Genomic DNA, 14,157 nt, shown 5'->3' on the forward strand with positions numbered 1-14,157 from the left:
AACTCGTGAACAAAATATAATTGGTGTATAACGTATGCTTACATTTTTGTTTCGCTCCATACGTTTCTCATCGATCGTCGCTGTACATTATACAATCGTATGTAATATACGATCAACGTACGATGTACGATATACGATCATTCGTTTATCGAAGAACGTCCAAGTTCCGTTGAATTGCCCTTTTATTTTACCCCTGTACTTCGCGATCCATCGATATAACGTACTTTAATACGCGAAACTTTTGCGCGTACGCGTAAGTACATGCTCGATAGATAAAATATTACACAGAATCGTGGAAGAGAAAAGTGCAAACGTTGCAACGAGATAGCGCGATCCTGCAATTCGGAGGGCTACCAGCCGATGTTGAACCTGGAAGCATCTGATAAACGTTTCGACGAGAACTCCAATTGCAACAACCGCGTACAATATCCAAAGAGTCATCTAAGGATTACATTGTCGAACGTCAGGTCCCTACTGTCGCGCTGCGTGACCGACTTTTTAAACGGATTCCACGGTAGTTTCTTAGCTACGTGGGCGGTGGTAACGGAACCGGCAGGACTCGGTTGACCCGAGGAAATGCCGGAAGAGCTGCTTGCCGAAACGCTTCCCTTGTCCTGCTGGTTAACCTTACCCGGTTTCTAGAAACGGTAGCACAAGTCTCTGATTATTATCGTAGGCCGTTTCCGTAGGTGAATGTCGACGAGACCACGTTTCCGTTTACCTTTAAATAATTTCTGTCCATCGGCGTAACCAGTTTTAAGTTTATAAAATCGCCGGATTGCTTAATCAGCCGTACCACTTGTTCGTGGGACGACCACTTGACATCTTTATCACCGATTCCTACTATAAAATCGCCTTCCTTCATGCCACCCAACTGAAGAAACAAAACCGTTCGTTATGACAAGTATAAGTATTCCTTGCGAGACCCGTATTTATACGTACGTCGGCCAACGAATTATGATCGACCGCAGCTATTATTACAGGAGCATCACCCCGTACACTGAAGCCGAACCCTTCGCCGTCCGGTCCTCGTTGAAGCTGTATCAATCGTGGCGCGGTCCAATGTCTTTTAGCTGAAAATATAGCGACCGGACCCAACGATCTGAAAAGATCTTCCACTCCGTGCTGCCCGAAATCCGGATGAGTGATGCTCAATTGGAACTTGGTGGATGCTACGTCAGGGAAAACGATACGCAGTTTCATCATAGGCATCGGCCCATCGAAAATCTAAGGGTCTAAGAATAGACGAAAGAACCCGTGCGCGTGTTACCTATGATATCCGGAGGATCCAACAATCCTCGAAAGTCATCCTCGTCCCCGATGCCATTGTAATCCTCCACCGTCGATTCTTGTACTCTCTTCAAAACTTTGGCAAGCGCCTGTTTCGCTTTCAAGTCTCTGCACATTCTTTGCAGCCTCTGACTTTCCTCGTGCAGGACCAAAGCTTCCCTGAGATGCGCTTTCGCTGAAATAGCGAAACAGCGAAAGAGGTAAAATACGGACGGGAGAGAGATCGTGATCCCGGAGGATCGGCCAACGATCGCCTACGCACCCAGTAGCTTCCTTTCGTTATCGTCCCGTGGCACGATCACGTCGAGCTGCGTCTTTCCGTCGCTCCTTTGCACGTGTTCGAGCGCGAGTTTAGTTTCAGCTCGCCATTCGGTAATCGCTCTATCGAACAATCCAAGCGCGAGGTGCTTGTGCGCGAGAGCCAGGTGGTGTTCCCGTTTTACCAAGATCAACGATATCCAGGTTTCCGGTACGTAGTCGCGGACCGGTTCGCGCGAAATCAAGCCGTGGACATCGCTGTAGACGGCCGCAACCTAGGCAATCGACGATCGTACGCCAATGGGTAAAATGGTTCGCGGGATCTAAGCGAAATATGGGCGTATTAGATTTACGCGTACGTAAAATTTTGTCGGCCGCTACCTGTGACGCTTCCTGCGCTAGGTCCAACGAAACGTCGATGTTCCTGCCGTCCTTCGATTGAAGTTCCAATTTTTCGAACAAACATTCCCTCGCCTGAGCCTGAAACGAGAGAAGAACGAGACGAGCGTCAGACCGTGCTCCAACCGTGTTTCCCCACCCGGACACGCCGCTCTCCTTCGATCGTAATCGTTCGGTTTGCGGCGAGATTCGAAGCGCGTGCTACGGCTACGAACGCGTCGTTACCAGCATCAGTTGAACGAGCATCTCGAGCATGTCCGGCCCAAGATCCATACTCGGTGCGTTGGTAAAGTTTTCGTGTATGTAACGAAAGGTACCGGCGGCTCGCAGGAACGCGTCGATCGCCTGGTCCAAGCCTCGCGTGGACAGACGATCCTGCTTCGCAGCCAATTGAGTGTACAGAGCGGCTGCGTTGAACAAGATCGAAGCTTTCTCGAACGCGACGGTTCGTTGGCAACTGGGAACCCCTGTCAACGAGTCGAACCACTCGAAATAGATGCCCAGACTTCGATCGGGAGGGAAGAATCTTCGCTCGACGAAGTACAGTTGATTGTAGTAGCGTAACAACAACGCGATGCCTGCCGCGTCCCTGGTCGGCGTCCGCGTCGCCTTCGAACAACACCAAGAAAATCTGATTATCTTCGACCGTTGCGTCGTAATCCTCCGATCTTGCTCGTAACTCACCTGTCTGGTTTCCATCAGATCCGCGATCGCCTCCTCGTAATTCGTTCCGTCTTCGCTATAGTGTTCGAGGATAAAGTCCTGCGCGCAACATTCAAACGACAGTTGAATAAAACATCGAAAGAGAGAAAGAGAGAAAGAAAAGAGGAAGAGACAATCGAGCGCGTTACATCGATACGCGCCGCTTAGCGACCGCGTCGAAGAGTTTGCGTCGGCGGATCCACGCGCAAAATGTCGAGAATCACGCTCGATTTATTACGAAAGCGTTCGGAGCACAACGAGGGCGAGATTTCGACGCTCGAGGAGATCGCGTTGCATCAAGAAAACATCGAGAAGATCGAACTGATCGATCGAACGTGCAGACAATTGAAAATTCTCCTGCTTCAGAACAATCTGATATCGAAGATCGAGAATTTGAGCAAGTTGAAAAGGTTAGAGTACTTGAATTTAGCGCTGAACAACATAGAGACGATCGAAAATTTACAAGGGCTCGAGAGCTTGAGAAAGTTGGATCTAACGGTGAACTTTATCGGTGACCTTCGTGGCATCAAAACGTTAAGGTACATTTATTTTACATATTCGTTTTACACATAGCCGTTGAATCAGCGAAATTGTTACGTCGATAGTTACGCGTGGACCGTGTCACAGGTACAACGAACGCTTGGAGCAGCTGTTCTTGATGGGAAATCCGTGCGCGGATTACGAAGGGTACAGGGAATACGCGATCGCCGCTCTAACGCGATTGAAGGAGCTAGATGGTACGCCAATCGACAGATCCGAACGGATAAGAGCGTTGCAAAGTTACGCCGAGATCGAAGGGGAGATCGTACGAAGTTGCGCGAGATACAAGAAAATACGGGAAGCGGAATTACTCGATTATCACGAACAAACTGCCAAGTCACGAGCAGATCGAGTAAGCGAGTTTTCCTTTTCCTTGTTATGGCGCGCGCTCTGCGTTCGGCCAAGAATTTGATCGAGTTACGTCTATTATTCGTAGAAAGTCGTGGACGCGGAGGAACATCGCCACGAGGAAGAGAAGAAGGAGCGAGCGGAAAAAGAAGTAAACGAGGAGGAGGAGGAAGAGGATGAATCGTTTTGGAATCGAACCAGTCGTCACACGCCGGAGGAACGCGTCGCCATTGCGGAACGGTTTATGCAAAAAGAGAAACGAAGAAACCGGGAGAAAGATCGGAACGTCGAACGGCGAACTACCTACAGGTTGAAGTTGTTCGATCCACAGGGTAAACCGTACAACATGAATCAGCCGAAGGTGCCGTTTAAATTGAACGAGGAACAGTACAGCGACCGTATCGTGTTGGAGGTGGCTCTGTACAAGTACGTATCCACGATTGGACGAGATGAGCGATCAGCGGACTCGATCCGAATACGAGATCGGCTATGATTTCAGACATTTAGACACTTGCCACGTTGACGCGGACGTGCATCCTGAGTACGTGCGCGTCACGATCAAGGGAAAGGTACTGCAGCTGACCCTGCCATGCGAGGTATCGGTGAAGGATAGCACGGCTCGAAGGAACACGACGAACGGCAGATTAGTGGTAACGATGCCGCGCTTGAATCCGTTACCTACGATTCTTCCTTTGTGCAAGCAGGCGATCAAAGAGGAACCCGACCGACGTGGAACGACGATCGAACGACGATCGACGACAAGCGTACGCGAGTACTTGGAGATAGGTCCGTCGCGAGCGAACGACTTGGACTTTTCGAGAATCGTCGCAGAGCCGATGGTCGACGGGCAAAAGGAAAATCGTTGGAAGCCGAAAGACGAAAAAGTTTACAGCGACGACGATTCGGAAGTACCGCCGCTCGAATGAAAGCCAGTTCTCGTGTCAGGCGGTGCTCACCTTGAACGGATCCCGAAAATCGATATCTTTGGTTTCCTTCAGTCCCAACGGTATCATCGGCATTGCCGGTTCCTCGCTAAAGACAGAGAAACACAGACGCACAGAATTAGGCTAGCTGCTTCGAGCGGCATCTTAGGTTCTTACGTTTAACGTTGAAATCGCACGGAGAACGATAATCTCACCGACCTGTCGACATTCTGATAAAGTTCGACCGAGCTGTTCAACTCGGCGAGCTGTTCCTTCAGCAACTGCAAGTTCGAATTGACGAAACTCAATTCCAGCGCAACGGTCTCTCGCAGCTTTCTGTTGGTCGTGGCCCTGAAACGTAAAACGTACGCGTGAGTGCGAGCGGCGCGCATCGTACGAGTCGTACAAGGAGAAAGGCAGTTACTTGAAGAGGTTTTCCGCGCCGGCTCGCAACCGAAGCTCCTTGTTGATCTCCTGATTCAGTTTGCTTCGTTTGTTCTGCAATTTTCCTCGGCAAGTGGCCACCCTAGGATCGGAGCCCTGCACAGCCAGTTGAACGTGCCGGTTACCAATCGTGACGCGAGAGTTGGCTCGAGTCGAAACAGCTGCCAAGATCGTCGCTTATACGATATCGCGCGTTACCATCGCGAAAAGACGAGCGACCAAAGTCCTATCGACAGGAGAGCCGAAGCTCGAGCGAGTTCGGTGCGAAAGAGACTCGCGGGGCCTCGATTAGAGGCAATCGCGAGCTGTAAACGCGCGATCGATTCCCAAACAAAAGAACGTGATTCGAATATATTTCTCACCCCCAGGCTCTTTTTCGTCGAGGATTCTCGCAATATTTCTACGTCCTCCGACCGACAGGAACAACCTTTTCCTATTCGCAAATATCGCGACGACGCATTCCCGCAGTCCGTCCTCTTCTCTCGTTCGTCCAACGAAGTCGGCCGGGATGCGCGATTCTTCGATAGAGCCGCGTAACAAGTCCACTTCAACATAGTACTCGTTCTCGCAGCCACATTGTTCGCCTCGATCGCTATTCCATGGCCGTTCGATGCTGCGAATACAGAGAGGAAATCGAACGCGTTCGCCTTTCGTCTAACCTCTCTTTCGATTTCGTTACTCGTCGAATGCGATGCACGGACTCGGCGGCGGCGGCGGCGGCAGAATCGACGCACAACGCGGTCATAAACGCGATCCAACGTGACTCTTTCCTATCCTCTTCGCGTTACTCTCTACGATCTGATTCTTTCATACCATCCTTGATGATCGAATCGCGTGCGTCGCGTCGTGAAACTCGACGCGAGAACACGATCGCCAATGAATTTCGATGCTTGTCGCAGGAATCGTGATCGAGAATCTGGTCCGTCGAACGAGAACGAGAAGGAGACAGGAACGCGTTTCGCGATGAAAAAGTTTTCTGGTTTATCTCGCGCGGTACATCGTATCCCGAGGCTTCGGCCGACTCCGCGGAGCCACTCGATTCTCGGTGAAAGGAAAGAAACTGTTTACGAATTATGGTGGGGAGGAGGATAACGTTCGCTCTACGTATCTTGCCGGGTGCGGCTGCTACGTAGCACCGTAATTTTAAGGTCGACGCGCTTCGTGCTCGATTACCGATTTTCCTCGCGGCTCCGCCGCACCGTCGAATCGATCGTCTTCTTCTGGAATATCGCGCGTCCATTACCACTCGTCGCGCTCTACCGATCGCCGGTCGTTCATTTATCGCATGAAATCGACCGGAAGCCGGAATCGAGCTGCGCGACCAACGAGAAGCAGCAAAGAGGAAAACGGTCCAAGGCCTTACCGTCGCGATCACCGATCACCGGTCGCCTATCGTGTTCCATCTCGGCGCGCGATAACATCGAAGAGAACGAGTTTGACGCGAAAATGCGGGACGCTAACGGGACCTATGCTCAACCTCCATTTGCTCGAATCCGATGTTGAAGAATGATTTGCCATCAAACTCGAAACCCGTTGGCGATATCGTTCCGGTTGCGTGGGGCGATACGGCCGATGGTGGCGGACAAGGAAACGCGAAGGGAGGCGAACGTAACGTTCTTGTCCGCAGCGGTGCTAGATCTCGCGTTACGCGTTCCACCTTCCACGTTACAGGTTACGCGTGGTGCATCGCCGCTCGAGTTCACCGGACCAGGCACGCTCTACCGGATCCGAGGCACGCTGTTTACGCTCGCGTTCAAACAGGAAATGCAGCCTTCGCCTGCTGCCCCTCGCTTTGCGACCCTCTTCCTCCTTTTCCTCTTTACTCTCCTGTCGTTTTAACCGTTTCCCTAGATCACGAATTTCTCTCAACGACGACGACGACGACAACGACGACGACGAAACCAACGATTTCGATTTACCTGTAACCTTAAATCCGGAAGAATCAGCATCGTTCCCCGAGTTTCTGGGTACACTATCGAAAATATTCGAATATTCGGTTAATTTCCTGCTCTCCCGTCCTTGGAACGAGCACTATTTAATACCAACAAGTGGAAGCCACTGTTAACAGGTAGAACGCGAAAATCAAGTTCCCCCCTGACGAGGAACTGACGAGGAACTGACGAGGAACGATTCAAAATAATCGACCTCTCTCGATCGCGCACACGTCGAACAACGATAAATCCGTGTCTCTCGGTTCCATAGCCAGTCGGGTAGTAGAAACACGCAGTATGTGTAAGTCAACGCGAAATATATCGATCGTGATTTCTTCACATTCCACTCGCGTGTACAAATCGCGTTCGAAACGATAGACGGAACGTTACAGAGGTAGACGCGTTCGATGTTTCCGCGATGCGTTTCTTTTCTATGGGAAAGCGGAATTCCCAGGGCCGACGAACGGTGTTACCCTCGTGAAAAGGAGGGAGAATGAAACGAAGTTTCAGTGAGAGGGGATATAGACGAGTGAGAGCAGGAAAGAAGAGAAGATCGTCCGAGAAGATTTACAGATCACCGTTGACTCGCATCGATCGAAGCGCACGGGATAGCGTGCGCGCGCGCCCAACACAGTCCGCTGATTTCTCACCTTCCGTGGTCTATTCCAGTTGACGACCGATCGGGCCCCTTTACTCCTTCGGTAAACGTCGCTTCGACTCGTCACAGTCCGCTCCCTTTCGGGTACCCTCGGACTGTTTCGTTTTCTAGTCCCGTATTCCACCACGAATACTTGCAATAATTCGGATTTGCGCGCGCACGCCGATCTTCGTAGCCACGCTAGACGAGTTTTCGATCGATGTCGCATCGAGCGTTCGCGTGTCTCGCGCTTTCGACGGCGCGGAACGCCATTTTTCGGTTGTCGCTGCTTCGCGAAACCTTCCACTCGAGATCGTTTACTTTACTTCCGAGTTTCTTCTCCGTTCGGCGAATATTCGTACCAAATCGTTATGTCTCGGATACATTATCGATGCGAGCGATCATATGGGATAGTTGATAATTATGTAACTGATTACGCGATGCGTTGTTCGATAAGTACAATTTGTTCAAACATTTTCGCCTTGAGTCATGCAAATTTCGATCGTGTACTTTTTCAGGCGATTGATCGCGGTGGATAACCCTCCTATCCAGGACCGATATTCTAACGTTTATCGATGGAGAAAGTCGAAATTCTATCTGTCACGTTTCACTTTCCGAATTGTCTATCGTAGATCGGTGGAATGTTTGGCACTTTTTCGAAACGCCACCTGCAACCGTGACTTTTTTTATTCGTTGTTACAGTTCTATCGCGTTTCGCACGTTTCACCGTCATATGCGGCGAGTGCGCGAGCTCCATATGCGTTGAATCACTCGATGAGACGCAGAAACACGAGTCGTCCAACGTTGTTCGATCAATGGCAGAAAGATGGCGTGCGATCGTACGAAGAAATCGTACGAGCGCGTTACGATCGATCGGCGAAAATACGTTGCGATAAAACCTAACAAGATCGAAGCTTGCATACTCGTGTACGTTCAGATAGGGGCGTGTACTTTTCTCTTTTTACGGAATTTATCATCGCTGCGACTTACCACTTCGGACAAGCTACACGACGAATAAGACTAAGATCGCGACGCGTTCCCTACGCGACATTATATCGTGTAAACTCGCGCGTCTCGGTTTGGTTGACGCAAACAACAACAAAGGTAATGTATGACGTATGACGCACGATGTATGACGCATAACTTAAAGCCGTAAAATGAAAAATTCGTTTACTGGACTTGACACGATACTCACCCTAACGAAACGTGGCTTATGAATATCGTCTTCGACGATATCTCCCGATACGATAGGTATGTTCATTGTATTCTATCTAGCGCGCATTTGCATTCTATCGAGCGCGCAACACGTTTCACCTTCGGAAAGCGACAACACGATATTCAAGATAGAATAGAACGTTTTGTTCACGATGTCAATGTTTCCTTTTCCTGTATCCTTGGATCGAGATGTTCATAATCGTAATCGCGAGGCGTTCGTAAAGGAACGATTGGCTCGCGCGATCGAACAGAGATATGGATCGATTCGATGGAAAAGCAAGGATCCAGACTGCAGCGTCGATCGATCGTCCTCTGGTCGATATTCGAGGTTGCACAGTCCGCTGAACGACGCGATTCGTGCGGAAACCGAGTACCCGCTTTCCTTCTCGGTAACGAGACTAGACGAAACCGCAGCACGAGCCATCGGTTAAAGATATTTCGAGGTTGAAAATGTCGTGGTCTTGGTCACTCGCGATCACGTGCTCGCGTGCCACAGTTCTCGAACACGTTTCAACGTGAACGCAGCCGCGTTTTGACGTACCGAACACGACTGCGAGACTAGTCGAGAAATACTATTTGTCGACGCGAACGCGATCGATGCACTGTCGAGAACATTGAAACGATAGAAACACGTCATTTGCTTGGGTCCCAAGTTGCCGTCCGTTGTTGCCTCCGTACTACACTCGTTCATCCAACACACGCGTGTACTCACAAAGGCATAGGGTCCTCTGATCGCACGAATACGCGAGACCTCGCCTGCTCGCAGATGGATTCGACCGTTCTCCCGCAGGTGTGCACGCGAGTATGGGTGTAATGACGCGGCCAACACTATCGCTAGTGCATGCGTGTGCGCACGAAATACCCCATCGGTGTAGCTGTTATGTCGTAGGGCTTCTTTCTTTCTTTCTCTCTCTCTTGTTCGTTTCTCGAGCGACGATCGAAAGGCCGCGGAGCAGCAAACTCTATTCGATAATTTCGACGCGAACTCTGCTATTTCGTTCGCTCGAACCACCGTCGTCGATTTGCGAGAATTGCGAGAATTCGCGAGAGATTCTTTTTGAAAGGATCGCGACCGGTTACGCCAATGCTTCCGTAGCTGGTATATATACCCGCGACACACTTTGCGATACCGATCGTCGCTCAAACACAAACCATGTTTTCGCGATTCATCCATTTAGTTATCGAATACCACTCCCTTCGGTTAAAGGTGTTTCTATGTATAATCGTAGTAGTATAAGTAAAGAAAACACGCTACGTTCGATTGTATTGATCGCAATGTATTGATACTATCTAAATTCACATATTCACAATATAGGTACAAATTTCTGTTGGATCCGACGTTAGTACATACAGTATAAACAATCGTCGAATTCGAGATTCGAAAAATAAATTGGTCTTCGGTTACGTTAACGTACCATTCGCATCCATGGCCTAAAATATGCTGAAATTTTTACAGATCGTTTCACGTTCCAACTATTTGCGCAAAAGTGCGCAACATCGTCGCACGATTCTCTTTTCCCCTCGACGTTTCCATCGATTTGGCACGGTTTTCAAAGGTTTCGCGTCGAGTCAACGAGTCATTACCGCTACGCCCGTATTCACGCGATTCAACGAGGCTGATCCATCACCGTGCTCGAGGGATCAGCCGTCTTTGGATAAAAGTTAAGAAAAACACTTGCTGTACGCGAATGTACGTATATGCATATTTACATCGTATGTTACTTTGCAATTGTAAAACGCGAACTTTATAGCTAGTAACCAATTTAAAAATAGATCGATCGATAGGTCGAAAATCTGGTAGAAAATTCGGTGAAACTATTTTTCACATACAATTACGTTTATCGTCGCATCGGAGTAGCATTCAACGTCATATTGTATATATTATTATACCTACGAAACAATCTCTTGAGACATATCAAATAGAGCAATAGGAAGACTTTACTAAATTAATTGTAACTCGTAAAAATCGAAGCTCGTTCTTCCTCTGTAAATCGATACCGAAGAGTCGCGAGGCTTCCCGAGTTTGTCTTTCTTTCTCTCTTTCTTTCCCCGCTTCATCGTTTACCGATAAAACACAAACATTCGATCCATCACAGTTTTGAGTTTAGGACGGAAACAGGATATTCCATGGATTATGCCGAGCTTAACAGTTCTCTGCAACAACGATCATTAGGCAATGTATTATTTCGAAAGTAATTTCTCTATCTATCTATCTATCTATCTATCTATCTATCTCTGTCAATTTTATTTTCGTCGTAATCTCTTCTCGCAATTTAGGAACGTATCGTACGCGATAATCGATTTCGAATATCGTGATATCGATACGCGTTTAAGTGCCACATCGTGGCGAAAACATTCCAAATACGTATACGCTTAATACGTGTCTAAATACTTACGTCGAAAGTTCCCTTCCCAGTAAACCAGTCCCGACTAATCCTGTACGCGATCGACTTCTATTAAGTTGAGCTCTTCTCTCTGCTGTAAAAAAGAAACATTTACGTCGTTTGTATCCGTCTGTTGTACACTTTTGTACGTGCTATATTAACCTGATCGGTTTGCGTTACGAACGATCTACATTGTAATTCTTTCTTACACAGCTACCTAAACTTAGCTGGCTAAATTAACTACTGTTTTTTGCGAAAATAGTTTAAATACTGATCGATAATACAGAAAACTTCCTTTATTTATTTGAAAATTACGATATTTACAACGAATGCGATTACAAGTGATCGATGCAGGCGCGCGAGTATATATTCGATGTTCGTCTCCGTATCTAGATCACAGAATGTTGTACAGTCGATAAATTTTCGTTCCTAAAAATTAACGTTAAAGCGTATTTTACGTGTTTCTTTCTTCTTCTCTTTTTTTCCGTCTTCGATAGACTGGCAAAGTCTCCGTCCTCGATTAGTCGTCGGGCTAACGCGATTTTTTCAAAAAACGAGCAATAAGATGTCAAAGATGAAAAATGGATAAAGGAAAAGAAGCGTGCGTCTGAAACGGTCAAACGCCATCCAATGACATGAAATTGAAATTTCGTAAAAAAAAAAAAAAAAAAAAAAAAAGAGAGAAAGAACTGAAATGGAACTAAAGAAAAGAAAAAAAAAAAGAAAGACGAAAGAAGCGACGAGGCGAGATTCAGTCTTGTCTTGTGGTAAAAAGTACATGAAAATGAAGCATCATACCCTGAAACCGTCGTAGTCGTGTAACGTGTCATGTTCGAAAGCATCACGATAACGTCTACGATAACGATACAGACGTTCGACATATCGTCTACCAAAATTTCCAGATCCGTTTCTGACGTTTCCTTTTCGTTAGAACGGTTTGTTTCTCTTCGGTTGCGATCGAAGGCATATCGTCGCATTCTTGTTTGATCGACGATTCGATCGATGCCGCGTCCTTATCGCGTACGGACGTCGAATAAAATTCTAACGCGCTATTCGTGAATCTTAATTGCTGAAAGGTATCAAGGTTGTTGTTCACTCGAGACTCGAGAGTGGTGCCGGGCATTTGGACGGCGAGTTTGTTCGAATACTGTATGTTGCACAGATTGTTTTCATTCTCGTCTTTCCAACGATCCTTATTGTCCGCGAAATTTTTCGTTCGAATCAACCTTGACGGAGAGGAGATCGTTTTGTCGATTTTCATCGCGATATCATCCATGGATCGCGATATTCTGGTCGACGCGGTATCGGTAGTGGTATCGGAAGCACGACAAACGGAATAATTTTCGATCAGCGAAACGCTTTCGCTGTTTGGGCTGCCTAAATAACCAAACGATTTTGTTCGACCGGCGGACGCCGACCTCCTCGCATGCTTCGATCTACGTCTTTGAACGGCACGACGTACGATACTGTTTCTCTTATGTTTCTTACTTACTATAACGCGTCGTCTTTTCATCGGGCTAAGTTTTAAAGCTTCGCCTACTAAAACCGTCTGGTACAAAACACAGGGTGAAAGCTGTAAGCTGGAACACGGCGTCGGATCGTTCGATGCTAGAGGTTCGACGTGCGTCGGTGTGCGCCTCTTCAGTTCGTCTATTACGAGTCCATACGACGAGGCCGACGATAAAATAGCAGCGTTCACGACACCACATCGAACAGAATTGCTGGATGAATTCGAGCTTTTATCGAAATTTCGAGATCTTCTTACAGAAATCTCTCTTCTCGGAGTTTCTTCGATCATCGGTCGATCGACGCGTGCTCTCTTGTATTCGATCTCGGCTTGTTTGCTTTTGTCAAACGAACTGACTCTAGACAGAAAACGCTCTCGCTTGGGCGCTCTCGAGGCAAGATCGAGCAACAAACGTTTATAGAGATGTTGATTCTCTTCCGGTGTCGTATACTGTACGAAATCGGAACTTGCCGAGCTCGTGACTGCAGCACGAGCAAGAGACGTGGCGACGATTTTATTTCGATTTCGAAGCATGCGCCGCCCGGCTTCTCTCGATTCGCACAATTTAGCCAGCAACAACTGCTCCTTCTTCGTAGATTTCGTCGTAGCATATGCAGCCCTATACAACTTACCACCAGCGGCGCGTATTTGACGTTTTCGTCGTTGGTCCGGCCGACTGAACGCGGAACCAGTTTGAAGAGCCTCCATTAAGCTGTCCATGACACCTTCCTGCGTTTCGTGGGCGTTCATGTCAACCAGTGCTCGTTTCCGTGCAGCCCGTGCCGCTTTCTCCGCTTCTGCTTTTTCTCGTGCCTCTCTCGCTCGTCTCTGTTTCTCTTCTCCCTCTCGTAGTTTTATTATTTCCTTCTGAGCATGCTATAAGAGAAAACGTAGAAAAGAAAAAAGAAAAAAGAAGAAAACGTATCAAAACAAACAGTCCAATTCTTCTTCGTTTCTTCGCTTACCATAAAATCGTCTTTAAACGTTTTTATATCCCCAAAAAATTCCTCGATCGTGTACTTTTGCTTGTCGAAAGAAAAGAATTCCGAAATTTCGGTGTACAAACTGTCCATATGTTTAAACATATTTTGAAGAACTTCGTAAGATTCACGGGCTTTCTTCGCAAAAGGCTGTGAGTCGATTACACGATAATTAAGGAGAATCCAATGCTTATTTGATCAACGACAATTTGATTATCAATCAAATCGCTAAAAACAACGTTCGTAACGTTCGAAGGTGGGCAAAAAGAAATGAAAAAAAAGGATACACCCATAACATGCAGGAACAAATCGTCGTTCGATTGTGGGATTTTGGCATTCGATAAATCTTGTTCAAGATTTCGAATATTGGAATCCATCTGTCGCAATGTTCTCTGTACATTTTCTAAGGAAACACGACTAGCTCTGTCCACGTGTGCCAGCTCTTCCGGGAAGCTCAAACACTCGGGGAATTGTCGCTCTATCGTGTCCACCAAATAGTGCATCAGAGTTTGTTTGTTGTCGACGTCCTTGGTACTTGTTAACTGAAAATCGAAAGGAAAGATATGATATCGCGAACGATAGCGATCCATCTCTCGTTT

At 47.6% G+C, this 14,157-nt stretch overlaps 4 protein-coding genes across 5 annotated transcripts in view; 1 reads left to right on the plus strand and 3 right to left on the minus strand.

The window, feature by feature from the left end:
• Rhp (GTP-Rho-binding protein rhophilin) lies at positions 1–9,679 on the minus strand. The gene is made up of 9 exons (XM_072005495.1): positions 8,668–9,679; positions 2,632–2,709; positions 2,173–2,556; positions 1,930–2,028; positions 1,553–1,823; positions 1,271–1,465; positions 943–1,172; positions 722–874; positions 1–638 (listed from the first exon to the last, which is right to left on the minus strand). Exons 1-9 carry the CDS (start codon positions 8,731–8,733, stop codon positions 438–440), a joined length of 1,677 nt encoding a protein of 558 aa, XP_071861596.1. The 5' UTR covers positions 8,734–9,679; the 3' UTR covers positions 1–437.
• On the plus strand, positions 2,701–5,271 carry Tilb (touch insensitive larva B). Its single transcript, XM_072005498.1, has 4 exons — positions 2,701–3,188; positions 3,277–3,541; positions 3,626–3,963; positions 4,037–5,271. Exons 1-4 carry the CDS (start codon positions 2,860–2,862, stop codon positions 4,461–4,463), a joined length of 1,359 nt encoding a protein of 452 aa, XP_071861599.1. The 5' UTR covers positions 2,701–2,859; the 3' UTR covers positions 4,464–5,271.
• Dia (diaphanous related formin 1) overlaps positions 4,884–14,157 on the minus strand; it is a 16,510-nt gene continuing 7,236 nt past the window's right edge. The window contains exons 12-16 of one of the 2 annotated variants that reach the window (XM_072005467.1): positions 13,846–14,100; positions 13,544–13,708; positions 13,211–13,454; positions 11,084–11,165; positions 4,884–5,000 (exon numbers count right to left, since the gene is read on the minus strand). In XM_072005467.1, coding sequence (XP_071861568.1) covers positions 4,940–5,000; positions 11,084–11,165; positions 13,211–13,454; positions 13,544–13,708; positions 13,846–14,100 — 807 coding nt within the window. In that variant the 3' untranslated portion in view covers positions 4,884–4,939. Of the gene's footprint in view, positions 5,001–9,943; positions 10,842–11,083; positions 11,166–13,210; positions 13,455–13,543; positions 13,709–13,845; positions 14,101–14,157 lie in introns of those variants that run through there. The other variant, XM_072005468.1, reaches the window with a different exon arrangement.
• LOC139988290 (uncharacterized) lies at positions 11,625–13,204 on the minus strand. Its single transcript, XM_072005518.1, has one exon. It carries the CDS (start codon positions 13,110–13,112, stop codon positions 11,958–11,960), a length of 1,155 nt encoding a protein of 384 aa, XP_071861619.1. The 5' UTR covers positions 13,113–13,204; the 3' UTR covers positions 11,625–11,957.

Source organism: Bombus fervidus, chromosome 6 (genome assembly GCF_041682495.2).
Source record: "Bombus fervidus isolate BK054 chromosome 6, iyBomFerv1, whole genome shotgun sequence".
Taxonomy (NCBI): Eukaryota; Metazoa; Arthropoda; class Insecta; order Hymenoptera; family Apidae; genus Bombus; species Bombus fervidus.